The 23,706-nt window shown below is 40.8% G+C and overlaps 1 protein-coding gene across 2 annotated transcripts in view; it reads right to left on the bottom strand.

Annotated features, from left to right (window-relative positions):
• Nucleotides 1-340: 340 nt before the first annotated feature.
• LOC140741113 (uncharacterized) overlaps nt 341-23,706 on the bottom strand; it is a 38,279-nt gene continuing 14,913 nt past the window's right edge. The window contains exons 5-12 of one of the 2 annotated variants that reach the window (XM_073070884.1): nt 19,539-19,703; nt 19,266-19,417; nt 12,698-12,788; nt 11,231-11,358; nt 9,254-9,341; nt 7,290-7,412; nt 865-960; nt 341-484 (exon numbers count right to left, since the gene is read on the bottom strand). In XM_073070884.1, the coding sequence (XP_072926985.1) occupies nt 914-960; nt 7,290-7,412; nt 9,254-9,341; nt 11,231-11,358; nt 12,698-12,788; nt 19,266-19,417; nt 19,539-19,703 (794 nt within the window). In that variant the 3' untranslated portion in view covers nt 341-484; nt 865-913. Of the gene's footprint in view, nt 485-864; nt 961-7,289; nt 7,413-9,253; nt 9,342-11,064; nt 11,126-11,230; nt 11,359-12,697; nt 12,789-19,265; nt 19,418-19,538; nt 19,704-23,706 lie in introns of those variants that run through there. The other variant, XM_073070885.1, reaches the window with a different exon arrangement.

Below are 23,706 nucleotides of genomic sequence, written 5' to 3' on the forward strand. Positions count from 1 at the left end.
AAGGGGGGGAGAAGAGAAGAAAAAAAACAAAAAAAAATTTCTCCCACTCAGAACTTTAAATTAAGCTAACAAATGCAATGGTAAAGTAGACTAATTTGCTGTTTTCATTTGTTCAAAGCTTTTTTTTAAAAAAAGTAGCAATAATGTGGTAGGCTAAAAGGGGCTGTGTTTTGCTTCAAGTCTCCCACTAGCCCTGTCCTCAATACAAAATTACTGGGAAAAGAAGAAAGTTAACAAAGTACTTACAATAACCAAGTGATGCCAAGTCAACATCACTGGTAGCCATATTTTTTAAATCAGGTTTAAATTATGTCATTAGCACTGGTTCTTATACCTTTAGTTTTTCCAGCTTTAGGTCCACAAGTGCTGGACTCTCCTGAGACTTTGGTCCTTCTAGTTCTTGCTTCAGCCTTGGTGTCTCTAGTACTTTCTCTTTTTTATTTGCATCCTCAGGATCATTGAAAAGACAAACTACTATCTGATCCTAAAGTAGAGAAATGTCAAATCTATTATACAGTGCAAAATCATCACACCAATTCTCTGAAAAGATGAGCCTGTCCATTGAAAAATAAATTATCAACATGATCGCACATCTAGTTTGAACAGTGATTATTTAGTGTAATATTTAACCATATCATTCAACAACTTCACATCTTGAAAGGGAGAGCTTACAATGGTACTTTGCAGAGGGAGAGAAACAAAGATGGATCCAAGCCACAATGCTAGTATTATGATGGGTAACTTAAAGATTGGTAAAAAAAAATGTTCAGAACAACTGTTTCAAAAATCAACTCTCATCCCACACCTCCACCAAGTTATAATATGGCACATCGTTGAATTGAAATCTAGGCATCAGTCACTTGCCATTGGATCCTTTTCATTGTCCGACGCAGTCCTGTCAGTATCCTTGCCTTTAACAGAGCGAGCATCTGACCATTTCACATATTTGTAATTTGCAACCTGTAAGAATGAAATGGAGCTATGTTAACAAAAGATTTGTATTACATTTCTTAATGCCTATGAATGAAAGTGTAACTAGAAATTCAAGATCTCAAATTCTCAATCCATTCTTACAAGAGAAGGATCAAAAGGATAATGATCAGGTAGCGAGAATTGTAAAATAAAATCAATTGGTATATGAACTGAAATTGGAACTTGCCAATCATGCCATTAAATGAGAAATCATTCTGAGAAATGAGAAATAATAAGAAGAGCAATAATTTTAAACCAGCAAATGACCACTTTTAAAGATCTGATGACAAACGAAGTACACATGTAAGAATTATTTATTAAATAGATGAGACCCCATTGTCACTAAATGCCCACTAAATCAGTGGGCATACTTCAGCAAGGAATGCTTATTAAGTTTTATTTCAATAAAATTGAATTGAATAGCCCTTGCAATCTAATACAGAACTAAAGAGGGAAAAATATGTTCTCATTTTAATTAACACAAATGTCAAATGACCATAAAGCCATCAGACATAGGAGCAAAATTAGGCTATTTGGCCCATGAGTCTTTTCCATCATTTCATCTTGGCTGATCTATTTTCCTTCTCAACCTTATTCTCCTGCCTTCTCCCTGTAACCTTTCACACCCTGACTAATCAAGAATCTATCAGCCTCTGCCTTAAATGCACCTATTAACCTGGCCTGCAGTTGCCTGTAGCAATGAATTCCATGATTTATCATCTTTTTGGCTAAAGAAATTCCTCCTCATCTCCATTCTAAACGGACATCCCTCTATTCTGTGCCCCCGGACCTAGACTCCCCCACTATAGGAAACATTCTCTCCACATCCACTCTATCTAGGCCTTTCAACATTCGAAATGTTTCAATAAGATCCTCCCTCATTCTTTTACATTCTAGCATTTAAAGACCCAGAGCATCAAATGCTTCTCATAGGAAAACCCTTTCATTCCTGGAATCATTTTCACAAACCTCCTCTGAACTCTCTCAATGTCAGCACATCCATTCTGCTCACAATACTCCGTGAGGCCTTAAAAGCCTCAGAATTACTTGCTTTTATATTTTAGTCCTCCGAAAATGAATGCTAATATTGCATTTGCCTTGTTCACCAAAGACTCAACCTACAAATTAACCTTTAAGGAATCATGCATGAGGACAAGTCCCTTTTGCACCTAGGATTTTTGAATTTTCTCCCCATTCTGAAAATAGTCGATAATTTTATTCCTTGTACCAAAGTGCATGACCATACACCTCTCGACACTGTATTCCATCTGCCACTTCTTTGCCCATTCTCCTAACCTTTCCAAGTCCCTCTGAAGCCTCTCTGCTCCCTCAACACTACTTGCCCCTCCACCTATCTTTGTACTGTCCGCAAACTTGGCCACAAAGCCATCAGTTCTGTCATTCAAATCACCGACATATAATGTAACAAGAAGCAGTCCCAACACCAACCCTGTGGAATAATTCTAGCAGATTAGTCAGGCAAAACATCTCCATTAGAAAACCATGCTGACTTTGGCCTGTTTTATTATGTGCCTCCAAATACCCTGAAAGCACACTGAATTGAATTGAATTGAAATGAATTTACTTTATTTCTTCCATCCTTCACATACACGAGGAGTAAAAATCTTTTGTTATGTCTCCGTTTAAATGTGCAACTTATAGTAATTTATAATAAATAGTATGTACAACAGGACAGTCAATATAGCATAGAAATACAATGTATCAGCGTAAATTAATCAGTCTGATGGCCTGATGGAAAAAGCTTCTCCTAGTTGGTCCTGGCTTTTATGCTGCGGTACTGTTTCCTGGATGGTAGCAGCTGGAATAATTGTGGTTAGGGTGACTCAGGTCCCCAATGATCCTACGGCCCTTTTTACGCACCTGTCTCTGTAAGTGTTCTGAATCGTGGGAAGTTCACATCTACAAATGTGCTGGGCTGTCCGCACCACTCTGCAGTGTCCTGTGATTGAGAAAAGTACAGTTCCCATACCAGGCAGTGATGCAGCCAGTCAGGATGCTCTCAATCGTGCCCCTGTAGAAAGTCCTTAGGATTTGGGGACTCATGCCAAACTTCCTCAACCGTCTGAGGTGAAAGAGGCACTTCAATACAGCCGGTATGTACAGACCACGTGAGATTCTCGGTGTTGTGTATGCAGAGGAACTTAAAGCTGTCACCCTCTCAACCCCAGATCCATTGACGCCAATAGGGGTTAGCCTGTCTCCATTCTTCCTGTAGTCCACAACCAGCTCCTTTGTTTTTGCGACATTGAGGGAGAGGTTGTTTCCTTGACACCACTGTGTAGGGTGATGACTTCTCTGTAGGCTTCCTCGTTATTGTTTGAGACAAGACCAATTAATGTAGCATCATCAGCAAATTTAATTAGCAGATTGGAGCTGGGGGTGGCAACATAGTCATGAGTATACAGAGAGTAAAGGAGGGGCTTAGTACACAGCCCTGAGGGGCTCCTGTGTTGAGTGTCAGAGAGACAGAGGTGAGGGAGCCCACTCTTACTACCTGCCAGTGATTTGACAGGAAGTCCAGGATCCAGATGCACAAGGCAAGGTGAATGCCGAGGTCTTTGAGCTTCTTGTCAAGCCCGGAGGGAATTATGGTGTGGAAAGCTGAACTGTAGTCCAAGAACAGCATTCTCACATAAGCATCCTTCTTCTCCAGATGTGTAAGGACGGTGTGTAGAACTGTGGCTATTGTGTCACCTGTTGATCGGTTGTGTCAGTAAGCGAATTGCCGGAGACTTAACAATCGACTTCAACATCTTCCCAACCACTGAGGTCAGACAAATTGGCCTGTAATTTCCTTTCTTCAGCCTCCATCCCTTCTTGAAAAGTGAAGTGACATTTGCAATTTTCCAGTCCTCTGGAACTATGCTAGAATCTATTTATTCTTTAAAGTTCATTACTAATGCCTCCATAATCTTTTCAACTACCTCTTTCAGAACCCTGGGGTGGAGTCCCTCTGGTCTGGGTGACCTATCTACCTTCAGACCTTTCAGCTTCCCAAGCAACCTCTCCATAGTAATAGCAACTACACTCACCTGCCCCCTGACACTCTTAAACTTCTGGCATACTGCTAGTATCTTCCACAGTGAAGACTGATGCAAAATACATATTCAGTTCATCCACCATTTCCTTGTCCCCATTACTACTTTTCCAGCATCATTTTCCAGTGGTCTAATATTTCACCGTTTTATTTTACTCTTTATATATCTAAAGAAACTTTTGGTATCCCCTTTGATAGTATTGACTAGCTTACCTTTGTATTTCATCTTCCCCACTCCCCCATAGGGCTTTTTTATTGCCTTCTGTTGGTTTTTAAGATTTTCCCAATTCCCTAACTTCCCCATTACGCTTTGCTCTATTATATACTCTCCCTTTTGCTTTTATGTTGGCTTTGACTTCCCCTGACAGCCAGGTTGCATCATCCTGTCCTTAGAATACTACTACTTTTTTGGGATGCATCTTTCCTGCGCCTTTTGAATTGCTCTTTTAAAAACTCCAGCCATTGCTGCTCTGCTGTCATCCCTGTTAATGTCCCTTTCCAATTAACTTTGGCCAGCTCCTCCCTCAAGCCTGTGTAATTCCCTTTACTCCATTGTAATACTGGTACATCTGACTTTACCTGCTCCATCTCAAACTGCAGGGTGAATTCCATCATATTATCATTGTTCCCCGTAGGGGTTCCTTTACCTTAACCTCCCTAATCAAATCCGATTCATTACAAAATACCCAATCCAGAATAGCTGATTTCCTAGTGGGCTCAAACACAAGCTGCTCTAAAAGCCAACTTATAGGCATTCTACAAATTCTCTCTCTTGGGACCCAAAATCAGTACTGACCTGATTTTTCCAATCTACCTGCATGTTTTGATTCCCCATGACTATCATAACATTGCCCTTTCGTCATGCATTTTCTGTCACCTGTTGTAATTTGTAGCCCACGTCCTGGCCGCTGTTCAGAGGTTTGTATACAACTCCCATCAGAATCTTTTTACCCTTGCAATTTCTTAACTCTACCCACAAGAGTTTTATATCTCTTTCTAAGGATTTGATTTCATTTGTTACCAACAGTTTCACCACCACCTCTGCGTACCTGCCGGTTCTTTCAATATAATGTACATCCTTGGATGTTAAGCTCCAAACTATAATCTTCTTTTAGTCATGACTCAGTGATGCCCAGAACATCATACCTGCCAATCTCCAAGTGTACTACAATATCATCCTTATACTATGTGCATTCAAATATAACATGTTCAGTCCTGTATCTGTCACTTTTCGATTTTGTCCCCCTTTTTACACTGCAACTCACATTGACTGCAATTTTCCCCTACCATCTGCCTGTCCTTCCTGACAGTATCCCTACACACTGCATCTGCTTTATACCAACTGCCCCATCCTCAACCTTATCACTCCAGTTCCTATCCCCCTGCCAAATTACTTTAAACCCTCCACAACAGCTCTAACAAACTTGCCTGCAAGGATATTGGTCCCCCTCGGGTTCATGCACAACCCATCCACAGGGATACTCAGTACTGGCTGCCCATTTCCTTTCCCACTCCCGACAGTCACCCATTTTCTATTTTATCTCAAGCAGATTCCTTTTATCATTCTACAATCACCATTTCTCTTGTAAGGATTTCAAATGCTCGCTGCTGTATTGTTCTGGTATCACCCCTAACAGTGCAAGTCACAACATGTTGGTCACTATTTAGGAGCTATGGGCAGGTCAGTTAGGAATATTAAAAAACAGATTGAACGAGTATGGATACAATAATATGATCTGCCCCTTCCTCTGGAGTATCAAGCAACTTAGGAAGCTTGCAAGTAACCAACACTAGGGTAAGAGGCAAGGGTAGATTATTTTCAATGTCAATTTCAATTGAGAGGTGCAAAGCACGCATACCATACCCTTGAAGTTACACATTAATTTTCAGGCTCAGTCCCAATGAATAAGTTAAAAATCAAAGAGGAGGTAGCTAATGATTTAAGAAAGCTCAACAATACATTCAACAAATTTGCTCAAGATCTTTGCGGATGTAACATGGAGGTTTAGAGGGGAACCTGTGGTTTCCAAAAAGCTTTTGACAAGGTGTCACTAAGATGCTGGTGCATAAATTAAAAGCCCGGTGAAGGAAGAAGCATTGTAGAATGAACTGAAAGGTGGCAGTCTCATAGAAAACAGTCAGAATAACTGGGTCCTATTCAGACTGGAAGGAGGTAACTAGCAGCATACTGCAGGGATCAGATCCTGGCCCACAATTGTTCACTATTTACAATATTCACCCAGAAGGAACAGTATGCAAGCTTTCCAAATTTGCCAATGATATGAAAATAAGTGGAAGTACATACTGCGATGAAGACATTGTGACTCTGCAATGGATATAGATGGATTGAGTGACTGGGGAAAAGACTGGCAAATTAATTTTAATGTGGGGTAGAGCGAGATCGTGTACCTTGGTAAGGGAAATCGAAGGTTAATTATCGACGTAAATGGAAAGAGACTAAAAGTGGGTGAAATTCACAAGGATCTAGGTGCTCTAGTGCATCAATCACAAAAATTTAGAGGGCAGGTCTAACAAGTAGTTAAGAAAACAAATGGCATTTTGAGCTTCATTGCCAAGGAATTAGAGCTTTAAAAACAGGGAGGTTTTGTTAGAATTGTACAGGATGTTGGAGAGAACACACCTGGAATACTGTGCAGTTTTGATCCCCTTGCCCCAGGAAGAAAACTAAACAGTAATACTGGAGACAGTCCAAAGGAGACCTCACCAGGATAATCCTTGGAATAAAAGGGTTGTCCCATCAAGAGAGACCAAATACTTCGGGCTGGTATTCCTAGGAGTTTAGAAGGAAAAATGTCCTTATTCAAACATACAAAACCCTAAGGGGGCATGACAGGGTTGATGTTAGTGGGATAGTCTCAAACAAAAGGACACAACTACAAGATAACCAAGTACAACTGAGGTGTGCAGGAACCTCTTACAAAGGGGGGTAAATCTCTGCAACTCTCTGCCCCAGCTGGACCAATAGAAGTATTTCAAGTGAGGTGGATAAATATTTGATAGATCATGTAATAGAAGGGTGTGGAGAACTAGTACAGAGTGGAGGCCAGTGTAGATCAGCTATGATCATATTGAATGGTGGACAGGTTTATTCCTGCTCCTATTTCAGCGTGCGCTAACTTCCACAACAAGCACTTTTCTCAGTTATTATTTTCTTGTACCATGTCTTACTACCTTGTCATTTTCATTTTGAGAAAACCTATTAACAGCCAATTAAAACCAAACCCCAACGTATACTGACCACACTGGAGGGGGGTAGCAGGTATGTGGCTCGATTGCCATAGCTTTTCAGATGGAGTGCGAGTACTGCTCGAGGGATAGTTAGATGGTCGTGACACCTCTTTAGGTGATTGCATGTTCAAAGCTGAAAGAGAAGTTTTCATACTGTTAGCATCACCATCGCCTTGCAAAACAAGAGTGACAATACAAAAAGGCAGCACAATGTTTTGCCTTGGTTGACAGTTTTAAACTAACATATAGGACAATGATATCTCTAACTAATCAATTATCTTTGGTGAAAACACTGAACAATCTCAGTCAAAGCCAACTAGTTTCACTGTTGAATTGAATTTTTACTTTCATCCTTCATGTACATGAGTAAAAATCTTTACGTTACATCTCTGTCTAAATATGCAATGTGCAATTTATAATAAATATTATGTACAACAGGACAGTCAATATAACATAGAAATACATTTGTGTCAGCATGAATTAAGCAGTCTGGGACCTGATGGAAGAAACTGTCCCGCAGCCTGTTGGTCCTGGCTTTTATGCTGCAGTACCGCTTCCCGGATGGTAGCAGCTGGAACAGTTTGTGGTTGGGGTGACTCTGGTACAGCTCCCATACCAGGCAGTGATGCAGCCAGTCAGGATGCTCTCAATTATGCTCCTGTAGAAAGTTCTTAGGATTTGGGGGCCCATACCAAACTTCCTCAACTGTCTGAGGTGAAAGAAACACTGTTGTGCTTCTTTCACCACACAGCTGGTGTGTACAGACCACGTGAGGTCCTCTGTGATGTGAATGCCGAGGACCTTGAAGCTGTTTGCCCTCTCAACCTCAGATCCATTCATGTCAATAGGGGTTAGCCCATCTCCATTCCTCCTGTAGTCCACAACCAGCTCCTTTGTTTTTGCGACATTGAGGGAGAGGTTGTTTTCTTGACACCACTGTGTCAGAGATGACTTCTTCTCTGTAGGCTATCTGATTATTATAAAGCCCCAACCCTTGCTGTAAAGAAGCTTCTCATACTCCATTTCAAATATATTTTAAATAAACCTAGCTCTCTGTCAGCACCTCTTGACTCTGTATTGCCTGATTGTTACATGCTGCTTGCTTGACCCCATTTTCTCTGCCACAAATGTCATCATGTAACCACTGGCTTTAGTCTCACTTCCTGCCCTCTGTCTCAGGCTCAACACCCTTTGCAACTTTTGTCCAATTTGTTCCCAAGCCAAGATTCACCTCTCAAAGATACAGGTGCCCCCCCCCCCCCCCTTTACAAAGGTAGAGCGTTCCTATGAAACCTTTCTTAAGCTGTAATTTATATGGGAAAAATTTTTGTGAAAGCAAAAATCCTCTTTGTAATGCGAAAACAGGTTACTAATGTAGGTCTTTTGTAAAAGTGAAGCGGCGTAAAGCAAACATTCGTAAAGCGGGGGGCGCCTGTATTTTGTTTCTGCTCTCATCCATGCTTTTATTATCTTCAAACATAACTAGTGTGATGGGCTCCTGGCTCACTTTCAATAAGCTTCTTTTATCAGTATTCAAAATGATTTTTAGGATGTCTAGTACACAGGACACCAGTTGAAACTGAACGTAGAACATTTGCATAGAGTTCCACTGCTGCATCCCAGCTTGCACCAACTCTCGTGTGAAAGTCAATACTTTGAATCTTTGTGCAGTTTTTAAATAGTTGCATTACCAATATATAATCAGAAGACATGGATTCAACCATCGTTTACTGAACAATTGTAGGCAAATAAAATGAACAAGAAACCAGCACTGGCCTGATCACTTGGCTCGTGGCTCAGATCGGTTGCCCTGCTTAGTTGCTGTTAAAATGCTGCTTGTGGAAGCTTGATACACACAAATTATGTCTGCTCTATATCTCAATGTCAAAACAGTGACTAGACTTTATCATGAAGTACTCTGGGACATCTCAAAGTTGAGTAACCTATTAAGACACACAGTTTTTTTCCACCTACTTCTGGTATTTGGTTTCAAAGTACAGGAAGCTCCAGCAGAAATCAACATGGGAGTGGCACAGCTAGAAGACTCACTAGCTTCTTCCATCTGAGGAGAGGTGAAGAAAAGTGTTACACAGTTCTTAGATCATGGAAGTGGATTGAAAGGGATGAGGAAACAAAGGCCACATTATGAAACTGGACAATTTTAATGAGTAAAAGACTTACTGATCTTGCTGACATAGCTGATATTAATATAAATTTATTTCTCCATTTTGAATTTTTGCCAACTTGGAACCCAATAATTGCAGGATGTCTAAATTAAAAGCTTAATCTTTGCTCAAACTGACACACTTTGTTAGATTGAAGTTGAAGGCAGAGTACAAGGTTAATGGTGGGATTCTTAGTAGCGTGAAGCCCACGTCCACGGATCCTTCAAAGCTGCCACGCAAATTGATAAAGTTGTTAAATAAGGCATATGATGTGTTGGCCTTCATTAGTCAGGACATTGAGCTCAACAGCTGTGAGGTAACGTTGCAGCTCTATAAAGCTCTGGTTAGACCACACTAGGAGTATTGTGTTCAGTTCTTGGAAGGACATGGAAGCTTCAAAGAGGGTGCAGAGGAGATATACCAGGATGCTTCCTGCATTAGAGAACATGTCTTATGAAGAAATGTAGAGCAAGCTGGAGCTTTTCTCTTTGGAGTCAAGAAAGATGAGAGATGACTTGATAGATCTGTGCAAGATGATAAGAGGCATAGATAGAGTGGACATCCAGCACCTTTTACTCAGGGTGGAAATGACTAGTATGAGAAGGCACAATTTAAAGGTGATTGGAGTATGGGGGGGGGGGGGTGGTGATGTTAAAGATAGTATTTAAAAAAAACACATGTAAAATGTTAAAAAATGGTAACTGTATGGGACACACTGCAAGGGGTGGTGGTAGATGCAGATACATTAGGAGCAGTTCAGAGACTCTTAGATAGTCACATGGATGAAAGAAAAATGGAGGGCTATGTGGAAGGGATTTTTTAGATTGGCCTTGGAGTAGGTTAAAGCTCAACACAACATTGTGGGCTGAAGGGGCTTTTCTGTACTGTATTGGTCTCTATTCAAAAACATCAAAGATCACAATAAAAGCACTGAAGATTGTAGCAAAAAAATAACAAACTGGTGGAGGAACTCTGGAGTGAAATGGACAGTCACATTTTGGGTTAAGACTGTTTATCTGGAACGAGATCAGAGGGGAGAAATGAATTGAAATTTGTTGTCAGTTAAAGACATTGATAGATTATTGTTGATTATCATTGATAGAGTTTACAATAACTTTTTTCCCCTAAATATTGTTTGAACATTTAAGACAATTGTATTCCACATTCTGAAATCTACACTCCATAGGTAGTCCCTGCATTCTTTAGTTTCCACCTTGTATTAATGCTTTACAGCAGGTCAGTTTAGTTCTTCAGTATCCTAAAACAAATCAGAAACAGGAAGCCAGAAATCAATTTCCTCTTCACTTTGACTATTGTTGGGAGACTTTGCAGTCATTATTTACCCCCACTTAGCATCCACCATAAAAGCTAAACAAATAGTCACTAGATGTAAAGAATGCAGAAAATCAAATTTTGGATTTAATTGATACAATTGACACATTAAGTTGGCAAGTAGGAAAGCAAATATTGTGGTGCAGATTTCTTCACCCCATAAAACAATTTCTGAGGTAAATGTGCAAACTTGGTGGCTCAGTAGTATGGATAAGAGAGAAACTACTCTTCCATTAAACACATCCCCAGTAGTTGACCAAGATTGGGTCTAACAGGATAGCTACTTACAATAAAGAACATTATCCTGGAATTAACTTATCACAATATTATCATATTTTGACAGCTGGGGCTGGAAGAAAGGAAGAAAATTAAAGAGATTTATAACTCACAAAGGCAAAAAATATCAAGTTGCTTAGTGCTGCTATCCATAGACATTTAAAAAACTTTTACAAACCAAGTTGGAGTCTGGGCCATTAGGTTTATGTCTGGCTAATTTCTTTGATGATAAATGATGTCTACTGCTCATTGGGTTGTACAGTTTCAATGGTTGAAGAATTCTGTTTGGAGAATTTATTTCAGAAGCTGAAACAGAAAGTAAATGGAATGATGTTAAATTGTTTTCATGATTAAAAAAAATGCATTGTCACGGTACTTCGTGAACATTTTGAAAGCTGCTGTTTCCTTAATCAGATCTTGAATAAAACCAAGTATACAGATGTGGAATAAAAATACAACAGCTCCATCAGTGAAAGTTGGAGGGGGTGGGGGAAAAGGAGTTTGCGGCAGAAGATGATTCTGTGTTATTGAAATTATCATCTGCAGTGAAGACAAAAATGAATGAAAATGTGAAGCAGGTGGCCTAATTCATACCTTGGCCAGTCACAAGATGAAAACACGCTTCTTTTTATAGGAATGGCATTTAGGGTGGGGAAGGGAGGAGCTTCTAGAAGTACCCCAAAAAGAATAAAACAAACCTCTGTTCATCCGTCCATTAGATACTTTGCCACTGTACATTTGACTCAGTGATCAAATCTGATACAATGACATCCAAGGATGTGAGAATGATCTGATGCAAATTATCCAACATCCAACTCTTCTCTGGCAGACTTGAGCACCTGGTTGATCTCAAATTGCTTTCTCTCCCCACTAGCTGGATGCATTGCAGGAAGTAGGCAGCAATGGAATTAGAGTAACACTTGCATTTAGGACAATTACAAGTCCAGATTCCCTACTGGTGCATAGTTTTTCTGTTACCCAGGCTGCTTACTAACCTGTAGCACCAGATTCCAAAATGTAGCATAACAAGTCTAATGTCAGTTTATCTTGCCAGTATGTATGTCATCAGTATCAAAAGTGCTAGCAACAGAAGGAGCAAGTGGAAAAAGATGCTCTACGCTAAACTCATTGACATGGAAGTCATTCCTAGAATTAGGTTATAACATGGCAGTTTCAAAACTAAAAGCTGTACAGTTCTTGGTATCTCCTTTGCAATTATGGCTTAGTATGGAATAGTGGTTGAGTAAATATCTGTTTCTTGATTGCATCAGATAACAACGTCAGACTGAAACTAATAATTTTAGATGTAGTAACAGAAACTACAAAGAGAAGTCTAGGTGATCTGCATGAACAGTAGAGCAGGATGTGATGGTATTATTAGCAATGCAAGGAAACAAATTAAAAATACAAACTATGTTTTAAAAACATCATTGAGTTTGTTACACCAGTTTATTTCATTGCACAGGTGGACAAGTCTAGACTATAGACTAAATAGGAGAAGAAAGGAGGAGGCTCTGGACAAAATCATGCATATATGGGATGAGAAAAAGGATGGAAAATCACTTTACCACAACTCTCTTCCCATTCCCTACGTCCTGTATGAGGTTTTACATGTGGATTAAAGCAATTATGAACAGCAGCTTACCCTTGGTATCCAGTTTAGCAATACAGGAAGCACGGCCCGAGGAAAATAGAAGGGCAGGGCGATTACGAGGCATATATGATGATCTCCCCATCTGCAAGTAAAAATTAAACAAGGCTGAATAGGTTAGGCTTATCATCTTCTGGAATTTAGAGGAGAAAAAGGAAACTTTATTGAAACACACAAAAGATCCTGTGGGACCTGCACATGGATGTGGAGCATATTTTTCCATTTGGAGAAGTTAGAACTCAGAGTCACTACCTCAAAATAAGGAATCACCCACAAAGGCAGAAATGACAGATTATTTCCCTTTGATGCCTTTGGAACTCTCTTCTTCAAAAGATCGGTGGAAACAGTATTTGGATATTTTTAAGGGAATGGTAGATAAATACTGAATAAGGAGGGTGAAAGTTTATTGGAGGTAGATGACCACACATAGTTGAGGCACCAATTGGATTAGCCACAGTGTTATTAAACAGTAGAACAGGCTTGAGGGGCTGAGTGGCCTACCTCTACTCCTACCTCCTGTTTGTATGACTCATATCATAACCCAGATCACACTGATCTTTGAATAGGGGCAAAGCAATTAGTAATTCTAACTAGAACATCAAATCTATTTGCATTTTCAATCTGTACAACCTTACACATTACAAGGCAAGATATTTCCCACGGGATTCTTCAGTTGCTAGGAATTGTCCATTCTTAGATTTGCACTTCAAAATGCATTACTTTCCCTACAAACTTCAAAGACCAAGTCAGCACTTTTCAGATAATTTGAAATTATACTGATGCAACTGAAGAAATGGAATTAAGGAGAACATCAATATTCCAATATTTTAGCCTCTGGAACAACATGTAAAAGAAGAGAACCCATAAGAACGTTTTTCTAATTTGAGCTGTGGTCACTGCCATCCAGACTCTGGAACCCCTTTTTTGGAAGTGCATCTCTTTCTTGAGCCTTTCAATATTAACAGCACATAATCAAGGAAAATACACAACTTTGAACAGTGTTGTGATTTATTTTGATATCCCTGCACAACAAAAGAATTATAATCTCATACACTGGTACATTACCATTACTCACTAATCCCACAAGATATTTACCAGACAATTTGTCTCTAGGGGTCTATATGGCCAGGCAAAATGAAACATTACCCTTCTGCTCACTCTCCAGAAGGATTGAACAATGTTTATTTTATTACTCCCTGATTAGGAACACCAAAACAACTGGCAGAATCATAATTGCAACTTTGGTCAACTAGGCACAGACCAAGAACAACATTTGGGATCTTTTGATCAGCAAGGTTTCTTCCTTACACAAATTTGGTTACCAGAGTAACCCTCTAATTGCCTTGGGTAGAATCTTAGCTTGGCTCCACTGAATTTTTAATTACGAGTCCAACATTCATTATTTATCCAAATTGTCCTTGATGGCATAGTGGCAAATTACTTCCTTGAAATGCTGTGCTCCCATACTGTCATTGAGCAGGACATTGGATTTCCAAGTCTGGATGGTGTGCCTGTTAGGATTGTGCTCTATGTATCTGCTGCCCTTGTCTTCTTGGGAGTGGGGATAGCAAGTTTGGAAGGTGCAAGTAAATGTGGTGTACTTCACAGACAGTCACTATGCATTAATGGGGGAGTGAATAAATGTTTAGGGTAGTTGATGAGGTGCAAATCTAGCAGGCTGCTTCTTGCAAGTTGCATTTATCCAGGCGGTGGAGCGCATTGCTTCAGATCTCTGACATAAAGAAGATGCAAAATTTATTCAGGGCCCCAGTAAACTCCTTCTTTGTTTCCCATACCAATCTGGGAATAGATGTGATGAGATCTGGTCCTGGGAATTTATCAAACCCCATACACCTCACGACATCTATCACTTCCACATTCTTAATACCAACCTACTCCAGATTATCTATATACCTCTGCCTGAACTAATCATCTTCCATCTTCTTCATGACCACAAGTGGGAAGTATTCACCTGAGACCTTGCGCACATCACTTGACTCCACACACAGACTCCACACGCATTTGGTCCCCAAGAGGAGCCACATTTTGCCTGGCTACAGTCTTGCTCCCAATATATTCTAAAAATCTACACTAATCAAGTCCACATTAATTGCAAGCAGTTGGGGAACAAGCTTCACAGAGATATGGGAAACCAGATACATCTAAGGCCACCTGCAACGATGGTCAAGTCTGTAGTGACATACAACATTTGGTCGACCTCCCCCCCCATGAATACAAGTTCTAAATTTCAGTTTGTACTTACCCACATATCCAATCTAGACCCCAGCTAACTGCATACCTGGTCCAGATTCATGAACCCCAGTGACTCTGACCCTGACCAGTTGCCCCTAAATGGTCCCGAATACAGAAAAGCTCCACTCTGATACAATGACAACAGCATACAGAAGGTGGTGGTAAAACAAAAAGATAAAAATCATATACATGCCTTTGGCAGCAGTCAAACAACTCTTAGGAGCAAATGCAACTTACTACCTTAAAAATTACCCACCATCCTATGATTTAATACTTTCTGCTGACAATTTACTTTAAAACTCCGATTCTCACACCAGCTTACTTTCACAAGAGAGGTTCAAAGTGTACGGGTGCGAGGCAAAGTCGAGGCAACATAGGGCCAAACGGAGCGGAGGAAAGGCAGATTCGAGGTCTGTCCACCTAAACCAAGAGCAAGATTTGATCGATCCAAATGCCAGGCCTATTTGGAAAGGTTGGGTATGGGCTGAAATATGGCAGCCAGGTCCATATCAATGTGACAGGGCCCGGGCCCTAGTGTGAGGAATGACCCAGTGTTTGGATGATTTAAACGCCAGGCCAGATGGATTGAAAAGTCAGGGTATTGGGCTGGTTCTACTCACTGCTCTGTGATGTTTACTTGGCTCTGAGGCGGAGGCTGTGACCCGCTCCGGGTTTTGTGTCTATGGACTCACTTTTTGTTCTGAATGCTATTTGCTTACTTTTATTGTTTGCATAATTTGTTCCCCCCCCTCCCCCCCCCCCGCATATTGGATGTTAGACAGACTTTTTTTTTAAAGAGTTCTACTGGGTTTCTTTGTTTTGTGACTGCCTGTAAGGCGATGAATCTCAAGGTTGCATAAAGCATGCATACTTTGATAATAAATGTACTTTGAACTTTATCAACAAGGTTATGATTCATGAGACATTTTCCAACATAATAACTCAACTTCAGAAGTAGTCTATGGCTTCAGGAGGTCTTTGCATTCCATTCAGAATGTCAGTGATGCTATAGAATGAAATCATATCTGTAACATTTTGAAAGAAGCATTAAATAAACTGGAACAGACTATAATAGCATTTATCCAATTATGATTTTTTTGGGGGGGTGTCAGGAGTCTAATATGAAAATCAATAAATTGCAGGTGCCAGAAATCTGAAATTAAACACAAAATGCTGGAAATGCTCAAGTCTGACAGCATCTGTGGAAAATGAAACTGTTAGTATTCCAGATTTAGGAGACTAAAATGCTTGGAGATCTGTATAGCATCTTGTTTCAAATCTCCAACTTTAAAAGTAAATGCATACACGTAAATTATTTGTTGTAGATGAATTATTCACTCACATCCCCTGCTTGGCATCCCCCCGTTAACCTGGATAGGTTTTAATGCCGAGGCTTGGAGTATTGTGAGCAGTTTTGGGTCATGTATCTAAGAAAGGATGTGCTGCCATTGGAGAGGGTCCAGAAGAGGTTCAGGAAAATTATCCTGGCAATGATAATTCCTGGTTAATGAATGCTGAGCATTTGATGGTTTTGGGCCTATACGTATTCACTGGAGTTTAGAAGAATGAGGTGGCCAGGGTGCAACATTCACTCTCTAATTTTCTTTTACTGCTGCACAGATCAACCATTGCTTTGAGCAGGAAATCTATTTATTTATTTATTTTTTTACATAGCTTGTAAACTTTGTGGCACTTTGTAAAAAAGAAAATTCCAGCTGTACAGCAACAAAGACTACGATGTGCGCAGGAGCATTTCAGTTACTGTGCAGCTGTACACCTGTGCAGCTCAAAAGCAACAATGGCCGGGGGCGGGGGCAGATATCATTGTAACCTACCGAATATTGAAAGGCCTAGATAGAGTGGATGTGGAGAGGATGTTTCCCATGGTGGCAGATTCTATGACCAGAAGGCACAGCCTCAGAATAGAAGGATGTCTCTCTAGAACACAGATGAGGGGGAATTTCTTTAGCCAGAGTTATGGTGTATCTATGGAATTCACTGGCACAAATGGCTGTGGAGGCTAAATCATTGGGTACATTTAAATCAGAGGTTGATAGGTTCTTGATTTGTAAGAGTATCAAAGGTTATGGGGAGAAGGCAGAATAGGACTGAGAGGGAAAATAAATTAGCCACGATCGAATGGCAAAGCAAATTTGATGGGCCGAATGGCCTAATTTCACTCCTATGTCTAATGGTCTTACAAATAGAAGGAAAAAAATCAAGGGTGGGATCCCTAGTTATGGAGTGGTGTACTGCTGGAGTTTAGCACTAACACTATAGCTTTCTTTGACTAAGTGTAGTGAGATAGGACCAAGCATTAAGTATCCACCAGCAAGGGCAAGATGGAAATGGAATAAAAGGAGGCAGCAGTTGGCAAAAGTATGCACGTGCTAGTGTCCATGTAGCAAGGACTGGTCTCACAAGCACCCCCTTATTATTGGGCTGAAACCTTGCCGGTGGTCAGTCTCAGTGGCAACTGGAGCACAATGGCCACAAATTATGCACAGGCCAATTTCAGGACTCTGTGGACAACCTAACAGGAGCAGATGAAATGTTGCTTTTATCATAGACAAGAAATTTGGATGCTCTGATCTTGACTTCATTGCCCTAAAAAAATTAGAGCAAGAGATGGCAAGAACAAGGAAAGGAAAACAAAGAATACAGTCTTTGTGGAATCAATTTCCACAAAAAATTGTGTTGTAGGTTTTCTATGTTTCTAAAAAGAATGAATTACCTGATGTCTCAGAGGCTTCCCCTGTAGGATAAATTAATCTCTTGACCCTCAGCTCACTCTTAACATGGAACCAACACATTGCCCCAACTCTAGAAGCTACAGGTCAGGGCAAAAACCACAATCTATGTCATCCTTAAGAAAACTCATATCCCAAAGGCAAACAAACTGAACCCCCTGGTCATCCTCAACACTAGCATCTAAATATCCACAAATCTCTGGAAATGTACGATTAGCAAGGAAGCAGCAAGGAGCACCAACTCTAACAGATTCAACCTCCTGCCAAAATACTTGGAGCACAATCTTGACATAACAAGCTCCATATTGTCAGAGACACACACATAAAAACTTCAAGACAACACTCCTGATCCAGACATTCACTTCATCACCCATCTCAGACAAGAGTGCAAGCAAGTCACCCGTGACCCCAAGGGTATATTAAAGAAAGCAAAGGCCAATTAAGCAGTTCATTTTCAGAGTTACTGGGAGCAAACTGAGTAGAAATGCAAACTGTAATAGGTTCAGATCTCAAAAGTTATATGTACATCCAAATCTCATTAATGACCCAAGCTGTTAGATCAATCATCAGCAGGATATTGTAATCTAAAGCCCTGTATTACTTCCAGAGGATGCCTCAAAGAACCAAATTTATTGTAATATCCCATTAATTTAAGTGAAGATGGTACTTCCAAGGACTGTGGTTACCAACTTATCTTTAGACATCAGTTCATATTTATTTGCATATGCTATTCACCACCTCTGGAATTCCCAAAGCACATTGTAGCCAATGAAGTACTTGTGAAACTTTGCTTTTGTTGCACTCCATCAAAACTGGCAGCAATTTGCACACTGCAAGGGCCACTACCAGAAGTGTGATAGTGACCAAATAATCTATTTGTTACAAATATGGGCTGGAGCACCTGAGACTGAAGGCTATACTAGAAGCAGCCTCTGATCAGCAGAAATGGCCCATAAATTGTGAAAACATGAATAATGCTCTGTTCCTGAATGCAGGAATAATTACATGTCAGGCCCCAAAAATTGTTAATTCCAGATATAGGAGATGTGCTTGCTTCTGCAATGAGGTAGCTGTTAAACTCAGAAAACACAATCTTCTGGGTTATGTCTTCCAGAAGCTGTCATCCAAAGTTCAGTGCTTTTTCATTCACAATATGGTGGATGGAAGGGGGCATGATGGTGTGTAATCTGCTAGTTACTTCAAGGTGCAATATAGCAAAGTTCAGTGCTGTATACCAAACCTCTGCCCCTACAGAAGTCAGTCAAATAGAGTTGTACTTGCCAGGGAATCTTTGTTCCCTGTACCAGTTTTACAGCAAATTCACTTAACAGCTTGTTCTTGGGCATTTTACATGGGCCAAAAGAAATTGCAAGGAACTCTGAATTAAAGCATGATATAGAAAAGTTATTGCCAAAATTGCGCAAAAAGATACTAAACTCAGATAACATTTTGAAATTACTGCAAGTATTAATTGTGGTAAAGACCTACACTTAAATTGCTTACAAATATCATCCAAGTTTGCGGCAAATACTTTGAGCATTCTTTTCAAGATAACCTACCGCAAATGGGTTTTGCGCAGGATACTTGCATTGGAGTACACTGTCCTTCGCGGGGGCTTGGATTATCATGCTAGATTTGCCACAGAGGATGCCGAAAGTATTCCTGTCATCAGTCGATAGGGCATTCCCCAGTGCCATACTTTTGATATTACCTACATCAAGAAAATCCACACAAAAAAAAACTTGTAGCCATGGTCTGTTTACAGCTTCTGATATAAACAATGCTACTTGTTTGAAACAATACAGAAATTATTAAAAATATATGGAAAATACCTGGATTTAGATTAGATGGCTTAGAATTTAGGATGCTCTTTTTCACAGACACTCCATTTGCCAGACTGGGTTTGTCACTGATAATATTAAATGCATCAATTCCAACATTCGATAGGATGCTCTGTAATGCCATTGGATTACTCACAAAATCTCCATCACTATTGCCTATAATTGCATAGAAAAGTGTTATTCTGGATGTTCCCACATGGAAACACTGCTCCCACTTTAAACATGCAGAATACTGTGCTATTGTACATGCAGAATTAAGAGAAATGCAGGACTACATGGAGAGGGCAGGGAAACAGGACCCTCACTAGCTGCATTGCTCTTGCACTGAGTCCATTCCACTCTATGATGAATGCTCTTCTTCCACAAGTGAAGTTTGTCATTCTAATACCAAATCCTTAAACTCACTGTTTACATAACACATGGACAATTAGAAACACTCGGGCTTTGCTTAGGAAAATTCCAGTGTGAAATAGCTTCCACTTCAAAAGGATTACTGAACAAATGGATGCTCGGCATAAAAAAGCTATTAATACAAATAATTTATTTCCAGCCGATCAGGGAAATGGAAAACACTGCCATTTTAAAAAATGTAAACATTAGAGATTCTGGAAATCCAGAGCAACACACTTACACAAAATACTGGAAGAACTCAGGAGGTCAGGGAGCATCCATACAAAGAAATAAATTGTCGACATTTTGGGCTGAGGTTCTTCATCAGGACTGGAAAGGAAGGGGGAAGAAGCCAGAAGAAGAGTGGGGGAGGGGAAGGAGTACAAGATAGAAGGTGATAGGTGAAGCCAGGTGGGTGGGGGGGAGAGGGAATGAAGTGAGAAACTAAGAGGTGATGGGTGGAAAAGATACGGGGCTGAAGGAATCTGATAGGAGAGGAGAGTGCAGCATGGGAAAAGGAGAGGAGGAGGAGCATCAGGGGGAGGTGATAGGCAGATGAGGAGAATAGAAGAGGTATGAGGTAAGCCAGAGAGGGGAATGGAAGACGAGGGAAGGACAAGGGGGGAAAATTAGTGCAAGTTAGAGAAATTGATGTTCATGCCATCAGGTTGGAGGTTACTCAGATGGAATTCGAGGTGCTGGTCCTCCAACCTGAGAGTTGTCTAATCATTGCAGTGGAGGAGGCCGTGGACCAACATGTCAAAATGGGAAAGGGGATTAGAATTAAAATGGTTGGCCACCAGGAAATCCTGCTTGTTGTGGATGGAGCAAAGCTGCTTTGCAAAGCGATCCTCCAATATACAGTATATCAGGTCTCATTGATGCAGAGGAGGCCACTTTGGGAGCACTGGATACAGTAGACCAGTGGTCCCCAAACACTGGGCCGCAAAGCATGTGCTACCGGGCCGCGAGGAACCAATATGATTTGGCGGTATGAAACTATATGTGTCAGCAGTGCAGCTGACTCATATCGTTTCATACCACTAAATCATATCATTTCCTCGTGGCCCAGTAGCTCATGCTTTGCGGCCCAGTGGCTGGGGACCACTGCAATAGTCGACCACAATAGGTTTGCAGGTGAAATGTTGCCTTACCTGGAAGGTAGGTTTAGGGTCCTGAATGGAGGTGAGGGAGGAGGTGAATGGGCAGGTGTAACATTTGTTCCGTTTGCAGGGGTAAGAGCCAGGAGGGCAATTAGTGAGAAGGAACAAATGGACAAGGAAATCACAGAGGGAGCGATCTCTGCAAAAAAATGGAGAGTGGTTGGGGGTGGGGATAGATGATAAAGATGTGTTTGGTGGTAGAGTCCCAGTGAAGATGGTATTGGTTGCAGAGAATGTTATGTTGGATATGGAGGCTTATGGTGTGGTAGGTAAGGACAAAAGGAACTCTATCCCCGTTAAGGCAGTGGGAAGATGGGGTGAGCACAGATGCTCATCTTTAAAAAGCAATATAGCTCATGTTAAAGTTGATACATCCTATTCAAAGAAACAGCGGGCAACACAGGGGCACAGCTAACAGAGCCACTGCAGTGCTCAGGTTTAATTCTGACCTTGGTGTTGTCTGCATGTTCTCCCTGTGACTTGTGTGGGTTTCCTCTGGTTTCCTCTCACATCCCAAAAAGATGCGGGTTAGTAGGTCAATTGGCCACTGCAAATTGCCCCTAGAGTGTAGGCAAGTGGTAGAAGCTGGGAAGGGAAGGGATGGACAGGGTTGATGAAAGTGAAGGGAGAACTTTTTTTTTTTAAAAAGAGGGATTAAGTGAAGGATTGGTAGGGCAAAGGACCTGCTTCTGTATGACCACGACCCCCATGACAAAGACAGGTAAAGTACATGAAAGGGCATACAAGATATCTTAGTTGTAAATATAGCCAACAAAATATGATAAACCTAACTTTAATCTCTCATTACTCAGAGTAAATGAGAGATCCATAATAAATGCTAAATTCCAATGGAGGGAAATGCACACGTCAAAGAACACATCCAGATGATAATAGTAATCATAAAGGTGCAAGATCTGGTAAATGTTTACAGTAAGTTTAAAAGTTAGATATCCAGTGGCGCACACACACAGTACAGCTCAGGCTGCCGAGTTCTAGTCCTGACAGTGCATCCAAACCAGAATGAATGTCAGCGTGCTGCATATGTTTCAGATTATCTACTTGTCAGTACTATGCTATGTCAATGGGCTCTGATGTAAAACATATCTGATCAAATAGCCTTAATCAGTACACACTGGCCAAACAAGTTTTCAGCTATGGCTGTAATGAGATTACACAAACTGACATTCCCTCTTACCCAATGGCAGGTTACTGAGATTGTGGGTTAAGTGTTAACCAAGTCCTGAACTGGGAAACTTTTGGTTTACAAAAGGCTGATGCCAATTTCCATAAGCAAGCAATCTACGAATGCAAAGAATTTCGAAACAGATATTGTGCGCTGCCTTTTAGAAGCATGCAGCAAAAGCAACAACACAATTTACAGGGAAAGAAGAAGTTTCACCAACATGATCCTCTTGAAGACAAGGAGATTAGATGGCTCAGTGGCGTGGCAGGAAACTTACCAAAAATATCTGTATTGCTATCTGGTGAATAAATGAATGAAGCACTTTTGAAGTTAATCGTTGCAATTCAAGAAAATGTAGTTGCCAATCTGCAGACAGTGATGTCAGTTAGGAGACTGACGTTGACAAGGATACCAGGTTGCTCTGGTTTCTTCTTTGAAATAGCACCATAGGATCTATTACATTCTTGATGACAGACACTCAAGTTTAATATTCCAATGTGGACAGCATGTCCAACAGTGAAGCACTTCCTGTATGGGAATGTCAGCTGTTATGCCGTTGGCCCCCTCCTTTGTGAAAATCGCAAGAACTCTAGTTAAGGGGGGTCAACTGACCCAAGAGAGAGAGACGTGCGAAAGACCACGTTCTCCCAAGAAGCAGAATAAAAGTGACTTTGACTATTGTCTCATGGAGACCACCTGAAAAGCCCTCGGGCAAAGTGGGCTGGTTGAGAGAGAGATCGCATTACCTGCAACTTGATTGACACCTGCGATCCCGTGAAGAAGTATAAAGGCGGGTCTGAGGGGAGGACCCTCAGACGCACCAAGGAGACACCAAGGAAGCATGATACCGATTCCCGTGGGAGCGGGAAGCCATTTTTTTTTAGGAAGCCACGTGCGTCAGATTCCGGATCGGGAATCTGTGGCTGAAGCCAAAGGAAAATCGCTTTTAGCTAACAACTGATTCCAGGGAATTGTTTCGCAAAGACAACGGGCAAGTGTTCTTTCTCTCACCAGTCCTCTCTCTCTCCAACACGTGAAATGCCAGCGGTTCCCAAACGGAAAAGACTGCAGATTTCTAAGTGACTTTAATATTCAATTGGACTCAGTATTACCCCTAGACAACTATAGAGCTTATTTCTGATTAATTATTATTACACCGGTGTTTTAGATTGAGTATTGACGACGTATATGATCTGAATGTTTGTATTAACCTTACGTTTGTGCCCCTTTTTGAATAAAACGTTTGAAAATAGTAGCATCAGACTCAGCTGATCCATCTATCTTTGCTGGTAAGTTACCTGGTTACGGGGTTTTCGTAACAAGTGGGGGCTCGTCCGGGATTTGAAACCAAACGGGAGGGTCAGTGAATCGGGCTGTAAGTCCAAACGTAAATCTGGTTACGCAGGTAGCCAGACAGGAAACC

The sequence above is a fragment of the Hemitrygon akajei genome, chromosome 18, assembly GCF_048418815.1.
Source record: "Hemitrygon akajei chromosome 18, sHemAka1.3, whole genome shotgun sequence".
NCBI lineage: Eukaryota > Metazoa > Chordata > Chondrichthyes > Myliobatiformes > Dasyatidae > Hemitrygon > Hemitrygon akajei.